Raw genomic sequence first — 27,781 nt, forward strand, 5'->3', positions numbered from 1 at the left:
TTACCTGGCTTCTTAGAACTGAAATCTGTTTTCATGCATAGAACCATTTGGGTCTAGGCTCAGAATATATGACTCCTGGGAAAATGTTACTTTGCTCACGTTACATTGTGTGTGTGTGTGTGTGTGTGTGTGTGTTGTGTGCTCTGTTAAGAGTGCATATTCCCAGCCTCCTTCGACTCTCCAGGGTTGGATTGCATTGTCTTTACAGATAAAGTTATCCACTGAGAATTGTTATTATAAAATCATGAACATCATAGTGAAACTCAATCTAGAGTGGCTAATATTTATAGATATAAGATGAATATACCTTGGTTATGGACACCTGATTCTCTCAACAGGGTATATGCTGAAGCTTTCTGCACTGAACCTGAAATATAGACCTCATCGTACATTTTCACCTAGGTTTTTCTGATGACCCATAGTGGGAAAGTTGAAGAGGATTAAGTTAAAATAGTCCTTGGGTATGAAGCTGAGTGAAGCTAACAGGAATAGATGCCACAGCTTTGGCTTCATTAGCCTGAACTGTAAGGTAAACCAGTCTCAGATATCAAACAACTAAAATGGTATTACCAGATATACTCCATTAAGTACAATACAAAAGATTACAGAAGAAGCTTTACAGCAACAGGTTTAGCATCTAAGACTGAAAGAGTTAACAGACCTTTTTCCTCAATGCACATGAATCTTCCCTTCAGTTAAATTTCCTAGTTCTGCTATCATGGTAACTGATAAACCAGACAACTTTGCTTATGCTAAAAATGACTCCCGATTCCTAAAATGCACCTGGGCAGGGTGCACTATAAATACTCAGATGGGCTTCTGCCTTTCTCATGCTTCCAGCTCTCCGGAGTGTGGTTGCTCTTGGAGCTGACATGTCCCTTGTGGGCACCCTGGAAGTTGTTCCCAGGGACTACACTAAGAGATACCGACTCCTGGGGCCTGTGGAGGATCTCCTGGCCTTGCGCCTACACTGCCGGCTGCCATAAGGAACTGCTACCAGGTCGCCCACTGCTAACGAGGACTGCCTGCTATCCCTTTCAATAAACTGGTGCCACATGTGGTAACAATCACCTTGTGAATGTGAGTTTAAACTAAAAAGTTGAAACTCCTGCTGGTTTAAACTTATAATTTAAATAATTTTAGATACATTAATTTTGTAATTATATTCTGATTGTTTAGTTATGGCTAAAAGACCCCTTGCATGGGTGAAGCGGTTGGTAATTTCATTAACTATTAATTCTCTTTTTACACTGAATTTACACTTAATTTTGTTTTTACACTGAAAATGAATAAAAATAAGAATTTTTTCTGTACACAGATTCTGTATTTTAATTATAAAACAATGAAATTATCACATCAATTTAATCATCATTAAGTAACTTAAATATAATAACGTATGATGACTTTGAACATTATAACTCAAAATAATAGAAAACAAAATTAACTAAATGAAGTTTCCAATGAATTCCAGGCATTTCTGTGACAGGACAAAAATTTTAATTTAATAAAATACTACATTTTCTTAGCAAAGTGTTTCTTAAATCAGATTTTCCTTTCAAATTATTCTTCATATTTTAATTGGAGCTCCTTCTAAAGAATCGTTTTATTTACATTTATTTAGTCACAAATTTATTTTTAACACATACAATGTGCACTATATGTTGGAATCAAATACCTGAAGGAGTTGGAATCTTATGAATACAACCAGGACAACAGTGGAGAGTGTCATGAACAAAAACATCACAATCCACACAGAAAACATTTTGGCACACAGCACAAACATAGACCTGCAGGGAAAAGAAGAAAAGTAAATTTAAAAAGTAGTTTCCAAAGTTAAGTAGAACATATAGCTAGAAGACATTCAAGTTGCTTTGCTTTTTCATATCTACCAATTTTTCCCTACCCACTACCTATTACTTCCAATGTACTATATATTCTCAAGTCTTAACGCAACTTATTTTTGACAAAGAGATTATTCCTTAAAAATGAGGGAATAACTTTGTTTTTGAGTCCTTAAAGACTCTTGTACTATAGGACACTCTCATTTTAAAAAACTATTTTTAGGAAGACACATGCGCTTGAAATCATTACTAGTTTTTAATGCTTAGAGAGATCATCTGCTGATTCAATTAAAAAGAGAAGCACAATTTAACACAAATTTAGTTATCCCTAAGGAATGACCTCACAATCACAAAAGTTATATTCCCCTTTTAATTAAACCATGAAAGAAAACCACAAAAGATACATATAAGACAAATAAAAAGAAAATAACCATTATTCTATCAGTATTACATATATGGATACTTGTGCCTGGGGGTAAAATTACCAGGGCAGCATCATTCACAATTCAAAAACCATTAAATATTGAACAGCACAGAGGTAAGGATGCCATGCTCTTAAAACTGTTAAATGATTCAAAAAGTGGTTCTAGTGAAGATGAAGCTACTGATGTTAAGGAGGCACACAAAACTTAATCAAACTGTTTTAATGCAATGTGACAGTAGAATAAACAAAGAATCCTTCCAACTAATATTCATTTTATATAGTATATAAAGTATAGCTTTAAGTATGGACATACAACTAAATAAGTAAAAATATTAAAATTAGCCATCTATCTTACTTGCATCAATATATAAGTTTAATATTTCAAACTGGACCCCTTCAAAAACTTTGAAAATATTTTCTCATTGGCACAATGGGGCAATAACCTTTGGTTTGTGGCCACTTTAAAAATGAGTTACAACAGCACTTTAAGTACAATATGGAGAAAAAACGTTAAATACTTCTAAAGTAAATGTGGTTTAGCTTGCAAACTGAAGACAGTTTAAAGTATTAAAATATCTTTATAGCAAAATCAGAATGCAGAATTATAAAACAACTGTTTAAACTATTTTGCTCCCATGTTATCTACCTTCTACTTAGGTATAAGTATACTTCTGAGGAATAACCTGATATGAACCTGGTCTTCAACAATCTATTGAAAACTTTTACTATTTCTTCAGTATTTCTTGTGCAATGCTTAATATTTAGAAAGCACATGAACTTACATGCTGGTCTTTCAATTCCCCCTGACATCCACAACAAAATCTGAAAAGGAAAATGAGTCATTTTTAGAATTTACTCATTAAAATAACTCAGTAATATCTTGGTAATAAGAATCCTTTAGTTAATAAGTAATTATCTTTACACATGACTTTCAGGAGAGTTAAGAATACAAGTATTCAGCCATTGGAATGAGGAAGGAGATATCTAAGCTGGCCTGTGCATACAGTAAAACAACAAATTTGACTGGATCTATACTGTCGGAACTCAACCAAGAATTAGAAGTGCAAGTTGCAGTGCTCTAAAATCTTGCGACTACAGACTATCTACTGTTAAAAGAACATATGGGATGTGAACAGTTCCCAGGAATGGGTTGTTTTAATTTGTCTGATTTCTCTCAGACTGTTCAAGTTCAGTTGGACAATATCCATTATATCATAGACAAAAATGCCTAGGGTGCCTAACTGGTTTTCTTGGCTTCACTGGAGATGACTGGTAATTATGGATCTGCTTTGGTTATGTAGCTGTATTCTATTATGTTAATGTGTGTGCACAATTTAATTAGTAGTTTAAAACCTATACATGCTTAAGTTACTCTAAAGGAAGATATGCCAAAGAAATAATCAATCTTCCCATGTTTTCTTCCATCTGCTACCTCTATAGCTTTTCTTCTTCCTTCCTAATTACAACCCTTAAATAGAATTCGTGCCTCATATCGAATTTACCGAGTATCATAATTCCTCCAAGTGGTAAAGATACCTCAAGACAAATTCTGGGCATAGAAGCCACAGGGCATAAATATGCAAAGAAGTAAAAAGCTAACCTTTTCAAATAATATGGCTTCTCTCTCACTTACCAACTTAACATTTCCCTGTATGGCCCCGGAAGATGACTGGTTAGCCAGAGACGGGTAAGATTCCTCAAGGGAGGAACAACCTAAGACAGGCACAGTTGCAGGGGGGCCATCAGGTGAGAAATTGGGGATCAACAGAGGTGAGGCTTAGAACCTCACCCCCCCTGTTTTGAGAGAAATCTTCTGCATACGTGGATGTTTTATTGCCCTTGTCTAGCTTGGATTAACACATAGTCTACAGACACACACCTGATCATCTACATTTGCTCTCTTACAACACTAAACTATGTTTTCTACCTTTATCTTGCATCTACCTACCACTTCAGCATTTTATTTAAAAAAAAATAATAATAATAATAAAGGGAGAAATGTGGGATCCACATATAAATCAAGTATAAAAATCAAACGAATATTCATATTTGACCTGATTGTTTATAGTTCATAATGCATGATCAAAACCGAAAGTTTTTGTGATGACTGCCCTTGTACTGTTCACCATGTAAGAACTTATTCACTATGTAAGAATTTGTTCACCATTGTAAGAACTTGTTCGTTATGCTTCAGAAGATTGGAGACTGATGAGAATTAGGCTTGGGGTGGATTAATGATTGTGCATTGAGCATTGACTCCCCTATACAGAATTTTATTGTTGTTAACAACCATTTGATCAATAAATATGAGAGATACCCTCTCAAAAAAAAAAAAAAGAATACAAGTATTTAAGAAAATTCCACAGTATATCCCATCTTACTTTTACAAAATTTTAATTTTATTTTTGTCAAGGTTAAATGTGAGCATGCTTTCTCAAATGGGATTCTTAGAGGGAATTAAGCCCTATAGAAAATTATTTGAGTAACTATTTTTCAACTCTCTCAAAGATAGCAGACAGCTGGTACAATTCTAGATGGACAGAAGTTAATTCATGCATATAAAGGATGCCTAAGGACTTAATTTTCAAGGAATAGTTTGAAGAGATAAAAATTCTCAACACTTGTTACAAAAATTGCAGTTCCCTACCTATTTACCCTTCATTTCCAGATCCCCAGAACAAATACTCTCAAAACAAGTGTTGGTAGTTGCCTATACTTACAGTGCTCTCAGCATTTTCATAGGCATTGGCTATGAACCTCCCGCTATGGAAGATGAGTATTAAATTCTCTTCAACTAACTAATGAGTATTTAATTCTCTTCAACATACATAACTAATGTCATTCTCAATTCTTCCTATGCAATTGCTTAGGATAGAACAATATTAAATGTTTAGTTTATTATGACTATATAAACATATTCAGCTGAGCCATTTAATACTTTTCCTCTCTTTAAAACATTTTTTCTTTAATAACTGTATTGTTATGCACATGCTTAGTTTTCTATGTAATTACCACTAACTCTATCCCATTCTTTATCTGAGAAGTCTAAACATGTTCAACTACACCACCATCTCGAGTTCTTTACTTCTTGGTAACGTCTCTCCTGGAGTATTCTGACTTTCTCCTAACCAGACTGTTTTCCGTATTTGACAAACAAGTGTCATTCTGGGATCTCCTCTTTTCAGCAACCTAGGGCTTTCTTTAGCTACTTAAATAAACATTCCTTTTCTTTCTCTCATTCTCTTTCTCAGTTCTTTTGAATCATCTCTTCCAGAGCTTCCCCAGAAAGTCTTTTTGAGAACTTACAAGTCTGAAAATGTCTTTATTCTACCTACATTTAAGTAACAGTTTGGCTGGATATATAATTTAGGTTGGTAATAATTTTCACTATAAATTTTGAAGGAAGTCACTCACTCCCTGTCAGCATCCAGTATTGCTGATGGGAGAAGACAAACGATTTTATTTTCAGATATGTGAACTAATTTTCCCTCTCCAGAAATGTTTAGGGTTAGTATTTTGTTGTTTATTCTGAAATTTCACAATGATATACTTTGGTGTGGGTCTGTTTTCCTTTAATATTTTAAGCAATAGACAGTCCCTTTCAATTTAGAAAGTTCTGTCCTTCAATACTAGAAAACATCCTTGTACTATTTCTTTCTTACTCTTCATTTGATCTTTTCTTTGTTTCTCCTATTATTCTAATATTAGACCTTTTGGATAAATCCTCCAGTTTTATACCATGGAAATCAGCAAATGCTATAAATCAGGGTTTGTTTTTTTTTTCTTTTTTAGAGAACTGATTTACTAGTATATCACGACTCTTATTATATATAGATGGGTTTGGGGAAATTAACAGATTTCTGGACATCCAGATCTGTATAATAATGAGTCCTTTCAGTCATAATGTAGGCCTTCTAAGTCTCATTTCCTATATTAGAAATAACCTTGCCCAAGTTAATATGCCTATCTTTTTTAATGTGGTAGCAATGCATTCAAATACTACTTTATCACTTGTACGAGATATAAATTAATCAAAACTCGTATACCTTTCTCCATTATGTTCTTCTAGGAGAATTTCTTGAAAAGCATCCAAAGGAAATAAATGATGGTAAGACCTTGCCAAATGGGGAGCAGACACCAAAGTCAGACCTAACACATAAAGCAGAGAGACATGTTTAATAGCCCAGACTTCATAAAGACAATGGCTGGTATGTCAAAACATATAACTTAGGCTAAATATTTTAAAAGTATTTTTTAGGCCTTGAGTTTACCTGTGACCACACAAGGAGATTTATAAGATGGCATCTTTGTTCTGTCACTAGGTGTGTGACCTGCCCTGGCACATTTGCTTAATAAAATAAAATTTTACAATTCTATTATTTTAATTCCTGATTCTTCTTATATATATTTATTTTATGAAGGTAAGAGCTGCAAAAATGTCTACTAGATCAATGGCATTGCCTTTTAAAAATATACTTCTTTTAGAAAGAGAATCAAGAAACTCTTCTAGGATGCTATGCTTATTCTTAGAATGGCACACAGTATAAAAAATAACCTAATTCTCTTCTCACAAATTAAATCCAGGAACATAGATGGAACTTAATATTTACATTTATTTTAATAACAATATAGGTAAGAAGTTCAAGATTAATTAAGTGGATAATGAACAGTTTGTTTCTTACCACAGATTTTACATTCAACTGGAAGCTCAGAGTACTTTGCCCGACACTGTGGGCAGAAATAGCCTCCTAATGTAAGTCCTGGCTCAGTAATGCTATCCAAATGCCTGAGGGGGAGAAACATTACTTTTAAAAGGTGATATACAAAGAGGTGATAGAGCAAAAGAAAGTATGCTACCTTGATTTGAAACTCTTTAAGTTGTTTCATAGCTCACTTAGGTTCATTTTTTTTCCCCTCTCTGCATTTCTGTTTTGAATGGTTTCCATTAATGTCTTTGAATTCACTAACCTTTTCTTCTTCAGTGACTACTCTGCTGTTAATCTCATTAAGTGTATCTTTCATCACAGACAGTGTATTCATCTCTTGAAATGTGATTTCGGTCTTTTTTCTATCTTCTGTATCTCTTAACAGCTCATGTTCTTCTTTACTTTCCTGAACATATGGAGTATATGTATAATAACTGCTTTAACACACTGTCTACTAATTCTATCAACTGTTACTTCTGGATATATGTCCACACTATGATTTTTCTCCTTGTTATGGGTAATATTTTCCTACTTCTTTGCATGCCTGATAATTTTTGGTTGGCTGCCAGACATTTTGAATTTTGCTTTGGGGTGCTAGATTTTTTTGTATCCCCTTAAATATGCTGGGGCTTTTTCTGGAATATACTTAGGCAATTTAGAAATAGTTTGTTCTATTCAGGACTTGCTTTTAACTTTGTTAGGCTGTCCAGAACAGCTGTTAGTCTATGGTAAATTTGGTTCCATTTCTGTGGACTGGAATATTCAATGCCTGTTGTGTTAAGAGGCTTTTCCACACTGACTGGTGGAAAGATGAACTATTCTCTGCCCCATGTGAGCTACAGGGACTGTTCTGCCTGCTCCTCTCTGGTGGTTCTTTCCAAGCCCCCAGTAGGTCCCTCAAGGTTGTGCTGATCAATACTCAGCTAACCACTCAGGGAAGTCTCTGCAGATCTTAAGCGCTCTTTTTACTCTCCAGTACTCTGCCCTGAAAAATTATAGCCTTCTCAGCCCCCCTAAACTCTGAATTTTGTTTCTTCAATGGAGCAAGACCTCCAGGCTCTGTGTGGGTTTTTCCTCCCTGCACTGCAGCCTGGACATTCTCTCTAGGCAGGGAGCTGCAATCACAGGGCCCACCTCCTTTGTCTCTCTTATTTCAAGGATCTTTATCTGCACTGTCTGTTGTCCAATGTCTGAAAATCATTGTTTTACATATTTTGTCTGGCTTTCTGGCAGAAAGCAGCAGGGTAAATCTAGTCCCTATTACAGGTGGAGACAGTAGTCTTATTTGTGATTTTTTTGTGTGTGTGTGTTTAAGAATTACTTTATAAAATTTAATTTTGTTTTATCATTATGTAAAATATAAAGTTCCAAAGTTAAAACAAAGTATATTTAGAAAAGTCTAGGGTCTAACCTTTGCCTTCTCTATACACCACCTAGGTGAACTTATTTTTAGTTTTTACTTTCTATTTCCATTACTACTTTTACTATTAATATAAACAAGTATGTGTATCTACTCAAATCTCCAGCCTCTTCTTAGATGATTGGTAGCATACACTTTTTTCTACCTGGCTGTTTTACTTAGTAAGATATCCTGATGTTTACTTCCCAAGAGTGTACGGACATAGTCCTCACTCCTCTTTACAGCTATATACAAGGCAATCTTTTACAAAACCATGGCATTTCAAGCCCATCTTTTAAAATTATAACTTACAGGAAGGAATTAAAAATGTAAAAATATAAATATCAATGACAGTTTCAAGGTTTTTACTTACGCCATGCTGAAAGAGGGTTTTGCATCTTGATCAGACAGAGATGCAATGGTGTGCTGAGGAAATCCTTCATAGAAGAAAATGTATTACTTTCTTTTCCCAAGCAAACAGCAAAATTCTAGGACTAAGAACCTAAAAATGTTGCTACCAGAAAGCCCAAAGTTCTACAAAAGTTCTCTTTCCTGCCTTTTACATATGCTTATTATAGCATGGTCAAACTGACTGTAATTTCAGGTTACAAGAAAAATTAAAAGTAGGGGAAATAGGGAAAAATCAATCCATACAGACGGCCAGAGATTCTGAAGTTCCTATCTATATTTTCTAATTTTATAACATGTACCACTTTTTAAAAAGAAAATGTTCTTAATTTTAAAATAGTTTCTGATACAATGGAGGAGTCTATTACATAGTCCACTTCCATTTTACATAAGAGTATACTTCTATGTTTAATTTTGGAATGCCTAAACCCATGTAGTTTATTTTGCATACGTATTGCAAAATTCTGAAGGTCCAAGAAAAGCAGCAACGATAAAAAAGAGAGATTTAATTATATAAAAAATTTAAATCTATCTACATATTAAAATAAATAAATGCAAATGACCAACTGATAAATATTTGCATCAGGTGACTGAAATGGGTTGGTATTCCTAAATGGCTCTAACAAATCAATTTGAAGAATAAATTATTATAAGTTTAAATAGTAACTTTAAAATGGGCTAACAAAAAATATCACTAAACCAAAAATGACTGGCCAACATAATATCTGAGATGTATTGAGTGTTTATGTCAAGCATTATTTTAAATACTTCATCTGTATTAACTCAGTCCTTGCAGCATACAATGAGATAAACACTAGTATCATTTTACAGATGAGGAAATGGGAAAGAGAGGCTGACTGGTACTATAAATGGCCAAAAACAAGACAGAAAAGCATCCCAGTTCACTGACAGTTAAAAAAATTCATATTAAACAAGGAGATTCTTTTTACATTTAAAAAGTTAACATCTTTTTCAATTATAAATGTAAAATGTTCATTATAAAATTTTTGGAAAAAGAGGAAAACAAAAAATTTTTAAGTGATGCAAAATGATCATTCTCCCTCTCCTGAAAAAAGTCGCTTTGAGCACTTTGATGTACCTCCCTGCAAGCCCGTCTTTGCACAGCTTGTTTTACACAGCTTTGATTGAACAGTACAGAGAATTTTGCAGCTTAATTTTTAAATTTCCTATTACAACAAGAATTTGTCTATAAACACAGTATCTTTGTACCTTTCTAGCCTTAACAGTAAAAGCCAGTTCTCTAAGTGGTAGCACTATTAATTTAAAGTGGTTTTAGTTTTCTTTTTACTTCTCTTTATTTTCCAAAATTGCTCCAAAAGCATAATTTCCTCTAGCTATAAAAGACTTAAATTTAGAAAAATTCTTAAATGTTAGAAAAATTCACAAATGAAAACAGAAAGCCTAGCTTGAGCCAAAATACATATTTTTAAATGTCCATTTAAAAATAACACAAAACAAACACTTACCCATACGAATAAGTGAGCATTCAGAACTCGAGCTAGCGGGAGGAGGACTAACATGATGTGTCAGCAATTCTTTGTAATGGCTTTCATCTAAAATAACATGGTACATGCCTAACAAGATGAAAAGTAAAAAAAATCAGCTTTCCAGACATAAGAATGAATTATAATTTCTATGTAATCTGTAAAAGTTTTATCATCTGGAAATGTACATTTTCAAAATAAATATCTAAGTTAAATTATCATTTTTCAAAAATCTTATTTAAATAATATCTCCAAATTGGCTAGGAAAAAATATAAGTACAATTTAATTTAATCCAAGTGACCAGATCTTTACAAAGCTTTACATGTAGTGAAATTTCTAGCTTTTCGAGAGTTATGCTTCCTCTAAACACTGACATAACTACTGAAAGTTACCTGCATTTTGAGAGGATATCTTAAAGAACCAATGATATATTATGGAGAACACCCATATTTTGAACTTCAGGATATAACTGGCTTAAGTTTAGTAGCTTAAAAATGGATTAGAACATCTTAACTTAATAAACTGTTACTTCTTATATAGTAATTATGAATATTGAAGATTCTAGATACATACCACCAGTTTCACGAGCAAGTACAGTGCAAACACGAACCTCTGCAGACAATCCAATAACAGACACTCTAATTTTAGCTGCCTTTAGGGTCTTTATAAAATCCAAATAAATGGAGAATTTTAAGGGAAGAAAACAAATTGAAGAATTAATGTGTTTGAAAAATGGAATGCTCTGAAAACCAGTAATAAATTCACTACAGAATTCTTCTTAGAGTTGTAACTTCAGTTTTAATTGTAAAGACATTATTGGTTCTACCTTGATTAGATCATAGATATTAGATGGATCACAGGTCGTGAGGCTGCTAAAGATGATTAGGACTTCCCTACTTGTATGTCCGGGCATGTGTCTAAGAAAGATAAAATACAATCCAGTCAGATGTAACAAATTACACTAATGAAAAATTCACTCAGAAAGAATAGTACAAATGCTTTACACATTTAGACTATGGAATATCTCATTTGTTTCAATACTTTGTACAAAGGAATAAACTGTAAGTATATTCTAAACACTTTAATGTGTATTTTTCTAAAATCAGTTATACACTTAAAAAAATTCACTGACTCATTTATTCACACAATAAATACTGAAGACTCTTTTAAATTCTGGGGTTAGCGTAATAAATAAGACTGACAAGGTTCCTGACATGAAACTTACATTGTAAATTTGTTTCATACCAAGTCTTAAGCGTACACTAGAAAGTAGGACAATACCATATAGATTAACTTTTAAGGTGCATACATAGTAATATACTTCTTTTTTAAAGATAATAATTGAACCACATGGTGATTCAGTCGTGATAATCGTATACATTAATTTTTTTATTTGAGTTTCATTAATCTACAATTATATGAGGAACATTATGTTTCCTAAACTCCCCCTTCATTAAGTCCCGCTCACATACCCCATTAGTCACTGTCCATCAGCGTAGTAAGATGCTATAAAATCATTACTTGTCTTCTCTGTGTTGCACAGCCCTCCCTGTCCCCCCACCGACATTATACATGCTAATCGTAAGGCCCCCTTTCTTCTTCGCCCTCCCTTATCCCTCCCTTCCCTCCCATCCTCCCCAGTCCCTTTCCCTTTGGAAACTGTTAGTCCTTTCTTGGGTTCTGTGAGTCTGCTGCTGTTTTGCTCCTTCAGTTTTTCCTTTGTTCTTATATTCCACATATGAGTGAAATCATTTGGTACTTGTCTTTCTCCACCTGGCTTATTTCACTGAGCATAATATCCTCTAGCTCCATCCATGTTGTTGCATATGGTAGGATTTGTTTACTTCTTATGGCTGGATAATACTCCATTATTTATATGTACCACATCTTCTTTATCCATTCATCTACTGATGGACAGTTAGATTGCTTCCATTTCTTGACTATTGTAAATAGTGCTGTGATAAACATAGGGGATAGGGGTGCATATGTCGTTTTCAAATTGGGCTGCTGCATTCTTAGGGTAAATTCCTAGAAGTGGGATTCCTGGGTCAAATGGTATTTCTATTTTGAGCTTTATGAGGAACCTCCATACTGCTTTCCACAATGGTTGAACTAATTTACATTCCCACCAGCAGTGTAGGAGAGTTCCCCTTTCTCCACAACCTCACCAACATTTGTTGTTGTTTGTCTTTTGGATGGTGGCGATCCTTACTGGTGTGAGGTGATATCTCACTGTGGTTTTAATTTGCATTTCTCTGATGACTGGTGATGTGGAGCATCTTTTCATGTGTCTGTTGGCCATCTGAATTTCTTCTTTGGAGAACTGTCTGTTCAGCTCCTGTGCCCATTTTTTAATTGGATTGTTCACTTTTTGTTTGCTGAGGTGTGTGAGCTCTTTATATATTTTGGATGTCAAGACTTTATCGGATCTGTCATTTATGAATATATTCTCCCATACTGTAGGATACCTTTTTGTTCTATTGATGGTGTCCTTTGCTGTACAGAAGCTTTTCAGCTTGATACAGTCCCACTCGTTCATTTTTGCTTTTGTTTCCCTTGCACAGGGAGATATGTTCATGAAGAAATCGCTCATGCTTATGTCCAAGAGATTTTTGCCTATGTTTTTTTCTAAGAGTTTCATGGTTTCATGGCTTACATTCAGGTTCTTTGATCCATTTCAAATTTACTTTTGTGTATGGGGTTAGACAGTGATCCAGTTTCATTCTCTTACATGTCAGCTGTCAAGTTTAGCCAAAACCAGCTGTTGAAGAGGCTGTCATTTCCCCATTGTATGTCCATGGCTCCTTTATCGTATATTAATTGACCATATATGTTTGGGTTACTGCCTGGAGACTCTATTCTGTTCCACTAGTCTGTGACTCTGTTCTTGTGCCAGTACCAAAATGCGTTGATTACTGTGGCTTTGTAGTAGAGCTTGAAGTTGGGGAGCGAGATCCCTCCCACTTTATTCTTCCTTCTCAGGATTGCTTTGGCTATTTGGGGTCTTTGGTGGTTCCATATGAATTTTAGAACTATTTGTTCCAGTTTGTTGAAGAATGCTGTTGGTAATTTGATAGGGATTGCATTAAATCTGTAGATTGCTTTGGGCAGGATAGCCATTTTGACAATACTAATTCTTCCTAGCCAAGAGCATGGGATGAGTTTCCATTTGTTAGTGTCCTCTTTAATTTCTCTTAAGAATGTCTTGTAGTTTTCAGGGTATAGGTCTTTCACTTCCTTGGTTAGGTTTATTCCTAGGTATTTTATTCTTTTTGATGGAATTGTGAATGGAATTGTTTTCCTGTATCCTCTTTCTGCTAGTTCATTGTTAGTGTATAGGAAAGCCTCAGATTTCTGTGTATTAATTTTGTATCCTGCAACTTTGCTGTATTCTGATATCAGTTCTAGTAGTTTTGGAGTGGAGTCTCTTGGGTTTTTTATGTACAATATCATGTCATCTGCAAATAGTGACAGTTTAACTTCTTCTTTACCAATCTGGATTCCTTGTATTTCTTTGTTTTGTCTAATTGCCATGGCTAGGACTGCCAGTACTATGTTGAATAACAGTAGGCAGAGTGGGCATCCCTGTCTTGTTCCCGATCTTAGAGGAAATGCTTTCAGCTTCTCGCTGTCCAGTAAGATGTTGGCTGTGGGTTTTTCATATATGGCCTTTATTATGTTGAGGTACTTGCCCTCTATACCCATTTTACTGAGAGTTTTTATCATGAATGGATGTTGGAATTTTGTCGAATGCTTTTTCAGTGTCTATGGAGATGATCATGTGATTTATCTCCTTCTTTTTGTTTATGTGGTGGATGATGTTGATGGATTTCCAAATGTTGTACCATCCTTGCATCCCTGGGATGAATCCCACATGATCATGGTGTATGATCCTCTTGATGTACTTTTGAATTCGGTTTGCTGATATTTTGTTGAGTATTTTTGCATCTATGTTCATCAGGGATATTGGTTTGTAATTTTCTTTTTTGGTGGGGTCTTTGCCTGGTTTTGGTATTAGGGTGATGCTGGCTTCATAGAATGAGTTTGGGAGTATTCCCTCCTCTTCTATTTTTTGGAAAACTTTAAGGAGAATGGGTATTATGTCTTCTCTGTATGTCTGATAAAATTCCACAGTAAATCCATCTGGCCCCAGGGGTTTTGCTCTTGGGTAGTTTTTGATTATCGCTTCAATTTCGTTGCTGGTAATTGGTTTGTTTAGATTTTGTGTTTCTTCCTTGGTCAGTCTTGGAAGATTGTATTTTTCTAGGAAGTTGTCCATTTCTTCTAGGTTTTCCAGCTTGTTAGCATATAGATTTTCATAGTATTCTCTAATAATTCTTTGTATTTCTGTGGGGTCCATCGTAATTTTTCCTTTCTCATTTCTGATTCTGTTGATGTGTGTAGATTCTCTTTTTCTCTCAATAAGTCTGGCTAGGGGCTTATCTATTTTGTTTATTTTCTCAAAGAACCAGTTCCTGGTTTCATTGATTTTTCCTATTGTTTTATTCTTCTCAATTTTATTTATTTCTTCTCTGATCTTTATGATGTCCCTCCTTCTGCTGACTTAAGGCCTCATTTGTTCTTCATTTTCCAATTTGAATAATTGTGACTGTAGACTATTCATTTGGGATTGTTCTTCCCTCTTTAAATATGCCTGGATTGCTATATACTTTCCTCTTATGACTGCTTTCACTGTGTCCCACAGAAGTTGGGGCTTTGTGTTGTTGTTGTCATTTGTTTCCATATATTGCTTGATCTCTATTTTGATTTGGTCATTGATCCATTGATTATTTAGGAGCATGTTGTTAAGCCTCCATGTGTTTGTAAGCCTTTTTGCTTTCTTTGTACAATTTATTTCTAGTTTTATACCTTTGTGGTCTGAGAAGTTGGTTGGCAGAATTGCAATCTTTTTGAATTTACTGAAGCTCTTTTTGTGGCCTAGTATATGGTCTATTTTGGAGAGTGTTCCATGTTCACTTGAGAAGAATGTGTATCCTGTTGCTTTTGGGTGTAGAGTTCTGTAGATGTCTATTAGGTCCATCTGTTCTAGTGTGTTGTTCAGTGCTTCCGTGTCCTTACTTATTTTCTGTCTGGTGGATCTGTCCTTTGGAGTGAATGTGTGTTGAAGTCTCCTAAAATGAATGCATTGCATTCTATTTCCTCCTTTAATTCTGTTAGTGTTTGTTTCACATATGTTGTTGCTCCTGTGTTGGGTGCATATATATTTATAATGGTTATATCCTCTTGTTGGACTGAGCCCTTTATCATTATGTAATGTGCTTCTTTATCTTTTGTTACTTTCTTTATTTTGAAGTCTATTTTGTCTGATATTAGTACTGCAACCCCTGCTTTCTTCTCGCTGTTGTTTGCATGAAATATCTTTTTCCATCCCTTGACTTTAAGTCTGTGCATGTCTTTGGGTTTGAGGTGAGTCTCTTGTAAGCAGCATATGGATGGGTCTTGCTTTTTTATCCATTCTATTACTCTGTGTCTTTTGACTGGTGCATTCAGTCCATTTACATTTAGGGTGATTATTTAAAGATATGTACTTATTGCCATTGCAGGCTTTAAATTCATGGTTATCAAAGGTTCAAAGTTAGCTTCTTTACTGTCTTACCGTCTAACTTAACTCACTTATTGAGCTATTATAAACACAGTCTTTATTTCTCTCCCTTCTTACTCTTCCTCCTCCATTCTTTGTATGTTAGGTGTATTTTGTGTGTGTGTGTGTGTGTGTGTGTGTGTGCTCTTTGTGTTTCCTTTGACTGCTTTTGTGGGTAGTTGATTTTATTTTTTGCCTTTAGTTGGTATTTGATTGTTCCACTTTCTTTGCTGTGATTTTATTTTCTCTGGTGGCATCTGTTTAGCCTTAGGAGTGCTCCCATCTAGAGCAGTCCCTCTAAAATACCCTGTAGAGGTGGTTTGTGGGAGGCAAATTCCTTCCACTTTTGCTTGTCTGTGAATTGTTTAATCCCTCCTTCATACTTAAATGATAATCATGCTGGAAACAGTATTCTTGGTTTAAGGCCCTTCTGTTTCATTGCATTAAATATATCATGCCATTCTCTTCTGGCCTGTAAGGTTTATGTTGAGAAATCTGATGATAGCCTGATGGGTTTTCCTTTGTAAGTGACCTTTTTTCTCTCTCTGGCTGCCTTTAATACTCTGTCCTTGTCCTTGATCTTTGCCATTTTAATTATTATGTGTCTTGGTGTTGTCCTACTTGGGTCCCTTGTGTTGGGAGTTCTGTGTGCCTCCGTGGTCTGAGAGGCTATTTCCTCCCCTAGTTTGGGGAAGTTTTCAGCAATTATTTCTTCAGACACTTTCTATCCCTTTTTCTCTCTTCTTCTTCTTCTGTTACCCCTTTAATGCGGATTTTGTTCAGTTTCGAGTGGTCACACAGTTCTCTTAATATTCTTTCATTCCTGGAGATCATTTTATCTCTCTCTGTGTCAGCTTCTCTGTGTTCCTGTTCTCTGATTTCTATTGCATTAGTAGCCTCTTGCATGTCATCCATTCTGCTTTTAAGTCCTTCTAGAGATTGTTTTATTTCTGTATTCTCCCTCCTTAGCTCTTGCATATTTCTCTGCAAGTCTATCAGCATGGTTATAACATTTCTTTTGAATTCTTTTTCAGGAAGATTGGTTAAATCTGTGTCCTCAGATTCCCTCTCAGGGGAGGAGGTCTGGGTTTGTCTGGTCTGTATCAAATTCTTCTGCCTTTTCATGGCGATAGAGGTAGTTGAAAGCAGTGGCGCATGTGTCAGCTGGGAGAACCAAGACCCTTTCCACTTGCTCCTGGCCTTCCTTTCATGGGAGAACAGCGACCCCTAGCAGGTTGTGCTGGGCATCTGCGTGCAGACGGGATCTCTGATTCTTGCCCGGGCCGCTGTGGAGTTAAGCTCCGTGGTTGCTGTGGGCATGGCCGCTTTCATGCTGCTGTTCTGCTATGGCGGGGCCGCGCCAGAGGGGGAATGGGTGGGAGGCGTTTATCGCTGTGAAGGGCCTCCAAGCTGTGCTGCCGCCCAGTGGTTAGGGCACCCGGAGTTCCCCGAGATTCCTAGCTACTGGGGTGAGTGCGCTGGGATGCTTCCATCCAGCTGTGAGGACCCTGTCCCTTTAAGACTTTCAAGAAGCACTTGCTTTTCTTTTGTCCCAGGGGTGCCGGCTTTGGGACCTGCTCACAAGTTTTACTGTCCCGTTTCCCTAGTATCCAGCACCCCACACACTGTGTGTCTGCACTCCTGGTGCAGATGGCTAGGGCTTAGGGCTGGGTATTTAGCAGCCCTGGGCTCTGTCTTCCTTCCCGCTCCGACTCCTCTCCTCCCGCTGGGAGCTGGAGTGAGGGGCGCTCGGGTCCTGCCAGGCCGCAGCTTGTATCTTACCCACTTCGCAAGGTGCTGGGTTCTCACAGTTGTAGATGTAGCCTGGCTGTTGTACTGTATCTTCTGGTCTCTCTTTTAGGAATAGTTGTATTTGTTGTATTTTCAAAAATATATATGTTTTTGGGAGGAGATTTCCACTGTCCTACTCATGCCGCCATCTTGGCTCCTCCTTGTATACATTAATTTTTGTGTACTATTTAATTAAATGGCTTATGGGATTTTAAGATGTGATGAGCTGTCTTCCCCTGTGCTAAAGAGAGATTTCTATTTTTTAGAGCAATTTCATCAGTCATTTATAGCTGTTTATATCCTGTTTACATCTCCATTGTTAGGCTCTCAGCTCTTAACTTGCACTGCTATTGTGCCTACCTTTATTACGTGTGTTACCTCCTCATCCACTCTAAATCTAGAAAAATATCTATTATATAAAGGCATAAAAACCTGAATCAGGATGGACTATTCAGAAATAAAATATACAAGTTTCGACTATATTGAATACTTCCTTGGGTCTTAGCTATATTTCACAAAGCTGAATTTGCAAAGTGTACTATTAATTTACAGATATATTTCAAAATAAGTTAATAAAGTCAATAAATGTACAACAAATTCATAATCATTATACGAGATTACATCCACAATTTCCAATAAATATTTATTTTTCATCAACATATTTATTTCATACTACTATTAGTACTGTATTTTTAAAAGGCCTTAAAGGATATACCTCACTAACTACAATAACCAACACCATAGTAAACATCATAAATGACATTACGTATTCCTTTTAATAATGATTTCATCATAGCTGGGATTATGGAGATGCATGTGAACATACTGTTTCAACTTAACTCACTTAAAAACTTTGAAATCAATTATAAAAAATAAATGTAAAATACTAACTTTAGAGTTTGCATAGCCATGCTTAAGGAGTTATAAAGAGATGGTTCTCCATGGCAGGTCATATCTACTGCTTTCTTCAAAGATGTTATGTGTTTCCTTGGGTTTCCTAAAGTAGAAATGGAATAATCTACTTTTAATAGAATTTGCTATATACATTATGGAACTTAGTTTCTCCCAAACTTTACATATCTATGATGTTAGAGAACAGAATCCCTTCAATTTGCATTTTTAATAAGTTTTATCAGAAAGTTTTGTTATAGTCTCACTTCATATTTAAAAACAATAGAAATAATCTCTTTATTAACACAAATTTTAAATTGTATTATCTTAGGGTGCATAGCTTTTTACTTTTATCTCTATTTAATCATTTTGAGACTAATAGATTTTCACATTTTAACACCTCTGGAATCCTGTGTTTCACCATCACTGGCTGCTGTGTGGGAACCTATGACGGTCACTGATGTGTCGTTGATTCAACTGCGTTACGTACATTGTTTACATTAAGCACATTTAGTTTACCTGTGATTTAAGGTCTTTTTAGAAAGGCTAAATTTTTATGTAGAAAGGCACGGAACAGAGCAGTGTGGTGTAAGTTTGCTATTAGTGAAGCAGAAGTTCATTGACAGAAGAATGCCTGCAATTCCACATTTTTCTTCAGGAGAAAAAAACAAGAACTTTCTAAGAACTAAGAAAGAGGCAGTTCCACAAATAGACAAAGCTGTGTTATCTTGTTACTGAAATAACACCTTAAAACACTGTTATCTCAACACAAATGAAGGAAAGAGAAACTGCCAAATTCTTTAGAATAGTTGACAGACGTATCAAATCACCAAGAAGCTGGTATGAACCATTCACATGTCATTTGACCTTGTGTCAAAGTTTAATTGCTAGAGTGCTTGCTTCCTTCTTGATGGCTCATAAAATAAAGGTATCTTAAAATGATGAAATCTGAGACTCAATGAAATATGATATTCTTCAAACATTTTCTCTTATTTCAGTCTTTATATGAATTAATAATGAAAGCATCATTAAATTGATTTTATCATATAGTATAATTCATCAAACTACTTCCATACTGAACATTTAAGTAATTTCCAATTTGTCACTATTATACCTACTAATGCAAAGAGTATTATTTGTAGGGTGCGGCTTTTTCTTCTTTCATAACATTCCCTAAGTATAATTTCAAGGAACAACCATTCATATGGGTCTTTCCTCCAAAATATTAAACTAATTAATCAGACTATCAACATTATAAAATGTACCAGTTTCTCCATGGTTCAGCAAGCAATACATTGCTTTTGAAACTTTATTTTGCTTTAGAATACATAAAATAATAAAATGTCATTGAACAGTTTTTTGTTTTGTTTTTGATCACTTGCTTGGCTAAACTTTTTTAATAGTTATGTATTTCCCATTTTAAGTCTGGTATGAATTATCTGTCTTCTTCGTTCATTCATCTACTTGAAACTTCTCGGTGTTCTTATTTATCTGAGTAAGTTTTAAAATATTAACTATTTACTATATTTTAACATATACGGCAAGTATTTATTCTTGGAACCATCAAATTTTAGAAGTTAAAAGTACTTCACTAAATCCAAATCCCTCAATTTGTGAGAAACAAATTTAACAAGTTATATGACTTGCCGAGAGACATATGCCTACCTAATGGTAGATGAGCACTCAGACTGAGATTTCCTGGCTCTCTATCCACTTCAATTTTTTCATTTCCCACTGTGTTGTCAGTATATGAAAAAAGCATGATACTTAATATCAGTGTAGTTTACAGCAGTGATTCTGATGAGAGGGAGAGAAGATACCTTCATGAGGCCTATCAGAATCTCCAGAGGATTTTTCATCCCTATCATTTTGACTTCCCTGGCACCAATAGAAAACTACTATTAATTTAGGGAAGAAGAAGGCAGGAGGGCTGGCCCTACATCCCTTCCTTGGTGGAATCATCCTTCCCTCAGTGCATAATAATCCAGTTTAGGCCATGCAGTTTAGATGGAGCTTACCCTGCTTCCGTCCTGCTCCAGAAACAGATGTGTAATCCAGGCCTACAATATACTTCATTCCCCTGGCCACTCTGACTGTGCATGAATGGGCTGATCATAAGCAGGGTCAATAAGAGCCCTCTCTAGGATTTCTGCTGAAGGTACAGACTACAGGGGTCATGTCGACTTGGGGCTATTAACAGATATCCTTTTACCTCACAGACAACCTATCAGAAAATGAAGCCAGACAGAGCCTGGACCCCTGGAAATAACTATATGTGAAATCAGTCCACTTCTGAACATGAGCCAGTAATTTCTCTTTTGCACTTAAGATACTTGGAGATTTTTTTCTGGTTATTCACAGTTAAGTTTCTTGGATCATTCCAGGTTAACATATTTCACTCCTTACTGCCACTGTGAAAAACTATTAATGATGAAAGTGTGTCATTCCCTTATATGCACTGGTGAGGATGAAAGGTAGAGAACCACTTATAAGGGATGGTGTATTTACCTGAAAATAAAATAGAATTAGTGATGTAAGTCTCTAACAGCACATATCCAAACCAAATAAAACCTGCCATTATTATCTTTTAAGAGAATAAAATTCAGTCCAGCATGTCATGCAAGCAGAAAGATTCAATCATTAACAATAACTACAATTCAATTTTTATACCCTTCACTCTTTAAATGAGAGGTTTAACTAACTTAAAAAAAATTAATCTTAAGACTAAGTGGATTTTCTGTATGGTTACAATAATTTTATCTTACTGCTTTTGGGATAAAGGGTGTATAGATCTTAAACAAACACATTTATATTCACTGTAATAATATTCAGCACTGTGCAAAACTCAATTTAAAACAATTCATCTTAGATACCAAAAGTTTAATGGAGGGTTTATTAAGTGTTTTACCTAGAGAGCACAAAAGGCTTCATTTTACTTATTAGGCAACATTATGAACAGGGTTTACAAGGTTGGGTAAATTAAGCCAAGTCCTTTACTTCTACTGAGGTAATTTTATGCATACCTGATAGTTCAGTCAGTTTTTCTGCTCTTTTACTCTTTGTTACAATTATTCCAATCTCAAAATAAAAAAAAAAAAAAGATTATTAATTTAACAAATTATTTCTTCTTGGTAAGAATGTAAATAACTAGATTAAATTAGTAATTAGAAAAGGAGTAAGTTAACACGTGAGAAACTCTTTTGACATAAATTTAGCTATGAGTTCACTGTACATTATTTAATTCTTAGAGTTACCTTGATTTTCATTAATAAATGTACCAAAAACTGGTACACAATCTGGATCATATAATTCACAGATATGCCAAATGTGTTTTAAAAAATTTTATTTGGCAGTAATATCAGGAATCTAATTCTGAATTCCATCACTAATCTACATACCTGACTAATAGGATTTTGATCAAAATATTCCTCAACGAAGTATTCCAACAACTGTTTAAAGAAAACAAAAAGCACATAGTAGATAAGGGCAAAATAACAACCATAGAGAACATGTTTTGTAAACCTACTATTAAGCATCACTTCTCATGATTTTTAAGCTTACAGATTTTCAAAAAATGTTCAGTAGTGAAAATAGTAAATAAATAATTAATTTTAATATAACAAATAAAGGAAAATTACAGTATTAATAACCTCAATTTGGATGGTAAGTGATGAGACAGATTTGAGCTAGGCCTTGAAAGATGGACCCATTTGGGCATGTAAGACAGAAACAATATAAACAAGGAAAATAACCAATGAAGACAGGAACAGGAGAATGAGCAGAATTGAGGACAGGTTTTGATAAATTAGGAATAATCTGAATGTGTTTATAAGCTTAGGAAAATGATTCAAGTAAGTCAAAGAAGAATGAAGATTCAATAAAGAAAAGGGATAACTGACAAAGCAAGATCCTGACTTGTGATGGGAGGGCAGAAATTAAGGACATAAATAATGAGCTATTTAGGTGTATCTTTCCCTAAATGATCTGGTAGCACTTCTACTTATCTACAGTTTGTTTTAACTTAAAAAAAAATGTATTCTTTAAAATATTTATTCATGGGAATTTATGATATTACTCAAGGGAAGAGGGTAGACAGAAAAATAGAGGGAGGACTATGACCAAGTCTTAAGACATTTCAACATTTTAAAGTTGGACAGAGAAGCCTGAGGAAAACACCAAAGAGACTGTTATGTCACCACCAAAGTCAAAAGAAGGACACATTCAAGAAAGGAGAAGTGGCCAACTGTTTCAGTTTCTGCTAAAAATAAAAAGTAGAATTTCACATCCTGGAGGTTATGGCAGACACTGAAAATATTTGTGGTTGTAGCAGTAACATTCCCACTGAAGTATGTTCAAGACAGAATGTCGTGGACATTCTATTATAGAGACTTGACTGATATTAAAACAAATACACACACATTCACCAATAGACAAGATGAAGAACAAATCTAACCAATTAATTTAAAAAACTTGTGCACAAGAAAAGAAACAGAAGGTTCTGGAGCAGAATGGAGATGAGCAGTATAACTTGGCTTCTACCTCACACTTCTCCTCTTAAGCCCCATTCGTGAATCACAAAAATCCTGAGAAATTTCACAAATATTCTTGCTTTTGGAAAGAAATGTAGAGAAAGACTATTATTTTCTTTTCTCTCTTCTGCTGGGAAATTATGAATAAATAGGGAAAGAAATCAATAGAGTTAACTTTCCTTGGAAGAGAAGGATCCAAACCTCAGACTTAATTGGGAGAAAGAGCCCAAGGCCTGGGATTATCGCCTCATGAAGAAGCATTATATTCTCCCTCCCCCACCCAGTTAGTTCAACTGAACCAAGACACAGGACAGCCAATATAATCTCAGAAGATAAAATGGAGCCCAGAAAATCTAACATAGTCTGCACACCACCGAAGCTGAACTTGCCTCCTCTCTTACATACCACTCCATCCAGCTGCTAGTCTCTCAGACCACAGAAAAGTGGATAAAACATGAAACACCCAAGCTAAAACCAAGCTTTAAAAGAAAAAACATGATCTACACAAAAATCTGCAGATCAATGTTCACAGCAGCATTATTTATAACGGCCCCCTAACGTGGAAACAACCCAATATTACATCACTAGAGTATTGTTTGGCAAAAATAACAAATGAAATACTGACTCTAAATGCTACAACATGGAGGAATCGTGTAAACTTTATACTAAGTGAAAGAAGCCAGTCACGAAGACCACATATTATATAATTCTAGTTATATGAAATGTTCAGAAAAGGCAAATCTACAGACAGAAAAATACATTTATGGTTGCCTAGGGCTGGGAGCAGGTTGGGGAACAAGAGTGACTGTTAGTTGGTATGGGTTTCCTTTTAGTAATGATAAAAATGCTCCAAAATTGATTGTGGTAATGTCGCTCAACTCTGTAAATATACAAAAAACTTTTGATAGTGTACTTTAAATGAGTTGATTTTATGGTGTGTGAATTATATCTCTAGAGAGCTGTTATAGTAAAAAAAATTCTTTTAGAATTCAATGTCCTAGTTCACATTTAGTATAAGATTAATTTTACTATACCTTTAAAGTACATGTGAGTCTATTTGGCTTTAAATCTTGATCTTCCATTGTTCTTGATCCATCTACTACCACATAAAGATGACGCATCTACCAAAAAAAAAAAAAGCGTAAGGACAATTTTCAAATACCTTTTGACCAAGAAGTAAAAAGGGCATTTAGTATTCATATATTCTTCATATATATTTTTAGTATATTCTTTTAAAAGGTTTGTTGTTTACTATTGTCAATTCTATCAAGCCAGAATATTTCCCTAATCCAAGGCAGCTCTGTACGGGTAAAGGAAAAAAACAATAACATACCATTCCAAGTCGAACTTGTCCATGGTGCTCAAATACTCTGTTAAAATTACACAAACATTTCAGTGGAATGCCATATACTACCCCAAAAAATCAATACAATGTTTCAATTAACCTGCATTTTTCTAGTGAAGTGGATTATTAAATTATGGGCACCACGTAATCGCAGGCATTTTGGATAGTCCCTGAAAACCCATTTCTCTGCTGGAGCAGTAGGTTGCCATTTCCTCTCCCTATTCAGAAGGCTACAGGTCAGTTTTGTTGAAACACAGCTGAAATGAAGTACTGAGGAGTAGGTATAGGTGGACAGAAAGGCTTAAAGGAATGTATTTTTATCTTTTGTAATTTACAAAAAGTTCACATACCTTTTTCTCTTTGCTTTGAAGAGAATGTCTTCTATTGTAGCTTTAAGTGATCCTGATTCATCTTCTTTAAGAATCTCCCTATAAGCAATAATTATCTGTTGCATTATAATACTACGTATAATTATAAAAACTGTTCAAAAAAGGTGAAAATTGTAAACAATGTAAATATGCATAAATTGGTGAATGGATGAATAAACACATGTTGTAACCATAGAATATTATTCAGCAATAAAAGTGAACAAATTACTGACATGCGCTCCAACATGGATGAACTTTGAAAATAACTGACCAAATGTACAATTACATTTACATGAAATGTCAAGAAACAGCAAATTATAGTGAAAGAAAGTGGATTAGTGGTTGCCTAGGGCTGGAGGAGGGAATGGAATTAACTGTAAATGGGCATGAGGGATCTTAATATTAGTGACAAAAATGTTCTAAAAGTTATTTATGGTGATGACTGCACAACTCAGTAAGTTTCCTAAGTATCACTGAATTATTATATATTGGAAACAGATGAATTTTAACATGTAAGATATACTTCAATAAAGTTGTAAAAAAAAAAAAAAAAGACAATGTCTAAAAAAGAATAAAGAGTAATAATGTCCTACTCACCATGTTCTTTCATAGCCTCCTTCCCATCGCTTAGTTCTTTCTGGTTCTTCATCCATTTTTTCTTAAATATCTTATAATATTCAATAACCTGTAAAAATCATTAGATTGTTAATTTCCTAAAGATGTCTGTCACCAAATGAATACAATTACACTTGAAAACTGATGAGAGGGCAGTAAACATACAAAGTAAAAGAAATTCAGAATGCAAGGTCATCTAATTCTTTGCAATTTAATCGGTAATTGTTATTAAATGAAAATACAAAACCCTCACGGAACTTTTTCCCATCCCCAAGGAAGACTATGAGTCATTATGCATAAATTTGGCAGCAGTGGAAATAAGCATCTTTTTACAATTAAAAAGAAAACAAAAATGCATTATAGATGTGTCACAGGACAGAACCATAGAATTATGGGAAGTGGGAATGAGTGTAGTTGAAAAAGATTAGCCACACCTAATGGTGATTATAGCTCAGTGATGGTTACATGGTGATTCACTGTACTACCTCTCCACCTTTATGTGAGTTTCTCATAATCAAGTTTTCAAGTGAAATTTATTATTTATAAATGGTAAATTCTTATGGCTCATAATTCAAAGGCAACAGTATTAAACCTATGCTAACATTTCTACTACAAAAAAAAAAGATAAAGGAACTATGTGGTAATTCAGTAAATATGGCAAACAGTTTCACCTGGATGATAGGATTAAGGGTGATTGGGTTTTTGCTTTTTTATTCTTTTCTTTTTTTCATATTTTCACTATGAACATGTATTTAATAATCAGGGATAAAACTGTTGGTGGAGGGAACCTATTAACTGTAACCAAGTGATGAACATCCTTATCACATCCAACTTTCACAGCTAGCTCTCAGTTTCCTTCCATAAATGATCAAAGGAATCCTTTAACTACCAAGACATTAAGGCCAAAACAAATCCCACCACTGGCAGGGGCAAGGATTAATTTCTGTGACAAGCACAATAATCAAACCTTAACCTCCATTTATATAATTGTTTTTGTAGAAAAACATATTTAAAAATCTAAAGAACTGACCTGTAAGTGGACTTCCAGAATTAAAATCTATTGACCAGTTGGAGACTGCTTTTACGACATCACTGCTTTCTGCGGCACCTGCTATAATCAGATATTATATGCTTAAATTCTGTATGCCTCACTAAATTAACAAACCACTCCCTGGTGCTGGAAGAGATTCATTTGTTTCAGAAAATGTGGTGATCCACTTTAGTATCCTGAAGAAACAGAAATGATTTAATTCTAGTACCTGTGCTCTTTCAACACACTAACTACGCTGGTGCTTCGTAGGTTTAACTAAGTGAAGTAATATAGCATAGGGTGACTACATTGAATATTTTGATTCTCCACCTAAGTTTTTTGGATTAACTGTGGATGTCAAAAATCAAACACATAATGTTCTCAATGTTTCTAAATTCAAATTCTTTGAAAGGTGGCTACTGCCATGTGTCACATCAGTATTTAAACTGTACTTTGAGTTTATTACTTTTAATTCTCTGCAAGTTCAGAAACAAAGTGAGAACTAATGAGCAAAAACTGCAAGCGTGAACAATTCGGGCTTACTGCCTATAAAGACTTCTTAATTAGAGCTGCCTGCACTGGGAAATTACAGTGACAGGACAGAGGTATTATTAAGCTCCCCATAACTGCAAGAGTGCAAAGGGAAGTCGGATGTTTACATGCTGTTATTAGAGAAGCAATTTAGGCATACTGGAGAAAGATGTACTCAGTGAACTCTTAGGTCAGCATCTCCAACGGTCTATGACTTCCCAATATTTCATCTTGCTACAAATATTGCTGATCGTTCTTTGGGAATCCAACCCCAGAAAAGCCACTTGCCCCTGCGTGTGACTGGTGTCCCATGCAAACTAATGAGATCTGCGTCAAACGTCGCCATTTATGAAGCTTTTCTGCACACCTTACCACGCCAAGAGCTGTGAGATAGACAAGGGTGATTACTGTCCCGTTTGTCTGGCGTGGAGCTCAGGGCTCAAAGGTTGGTAACTCTCTGAAGGTCATAAGGCTGGACGCAGGCCACAAACTCCAATCCAGACCCACAATATCCCACACCCGCGCTCTGCCTTAGGGAAGGAGGGCCATTCCCCAGATCGCAGCTCCCCAAACGGAAGTGCCCTCCTGCCCCTCCAAACGCTCCCTCAGACGTTCACTCCCTACAAGGCCGGTCACGGCCATTCAGCCTCTGCCTCGGCCACTCGGCCAGCTCCCTGTTCCAGTGCTTCCCAGGCAGCGGGTCCCCGCCTTGACTCCGCACCGACATGGACCCGCGAACTCACCGGGCCGGCCTGACGCCGCTCAGCCCGGAAGCCCCTCCCAATCCGCTAAGAG

The 27,781-nt window shown here is 35.4% G+C and overlaps 1 protein-coding gene across 4 annotated transcripts; it reads right to left on the reverse strand.

Annotated features, from left to right (window-relative positions):
- Positions 1 to 1,302: 1,302 nt before the first annotated feature.
- Positions 1,303 to 27,781, reverse strand: GTF2H2 (general transcription factor IIH subunit 2). Of its 4 annotated transcripts, none has more exons than XM_036887822.2 (17): positions 27,730 to 27,781; positions 26,456 to 26,536; positions 25,408 to 25,495; positions 24,793 to 24,870; positions 24,431 to 24,467; positions 24,132 to 24,218; positions 21,967 to 22,017; positions 21,592 to 21,646; positions 18,569 to 18,674; positions 11,111 to 11,201; positions 10,858 to 10,945; positions 10,266 to 10,373; positions 8,744 to 8,807; positions 6,948 to 7,051; positions 6,312 to 6,414; positions 3,048 to 3,087; positions 1,303 to 1,787 (listed from the first exon to the last, which is right to left on the reverse strand). In XM_036887822.2, the coding sequence occupies exons 3-17, from the start codon at positions 25,461 to 25,463 to the stop codon at positions 1,668 to 1,670; spliced, it is 1,188 nt and encodes a 395-aa protein (XP_036743717.1). In that variant the 5' UTR covers positions 25,464 to 25,495; positions 26,456 to 26,536; positions 27,730 to 27,781; the 3' UTR covers positions 1,303 to 1,667. The 4 variants fall into 4 exon arrangements, with proteins under 4 accessions (XP_036743717.1, XP_036743718.1, XP_036743719.1 ...); XM_036887823.2 differs by lacking the exon at positions 27,730 to 27,781 and adding an exon at positions 27,359 to 27,718; XM_036887824.2 differs by lacking the exon at positions 27,730 to 27,781 and adding an exon at positions 27,354 to 27,718.

Source organism: Manis pentadactyla, chromosome 2 (assembly GCF_030020395.1).
Source record: "Manis pentadactyla isolate mManPen7 chromosome 2, mManPen7.hap1, whole genome shotgun sequence".
In the NCBI taxonomy this organism is placed as follows: domain Eukaryota; kingdom Metazoa; phylum Chordata; class Mammalia; order Pholidota; family Manidae; genus Manis; species Manis pentadactyla.

Excerpts from the sequence above, each read along its gene's own strand:
- GTF2H2 (XM_036887822.2), bottom strand. The coding sequence starts at position 25,463 with ATGGATGAAGAACCAGAAAGAACTAAGCGATGGGAAGGAGGCTATGAA. Across the intron at positions 11,202-18,568 it reads ATGGCTATGCAAACTCTAAA|ACACATGCCCGGACATACAA; the intron begins GTTAGTATTTTA and ends TATCTTTCTTAG. Across the intron at positions 8,808-10,265 it reads ATGCTCACTTATTCGTATGG|GATTTCCTCAGCACACCATT; the intron begins GTAAGTGTTTGT and ends TCTTCTATGAAG.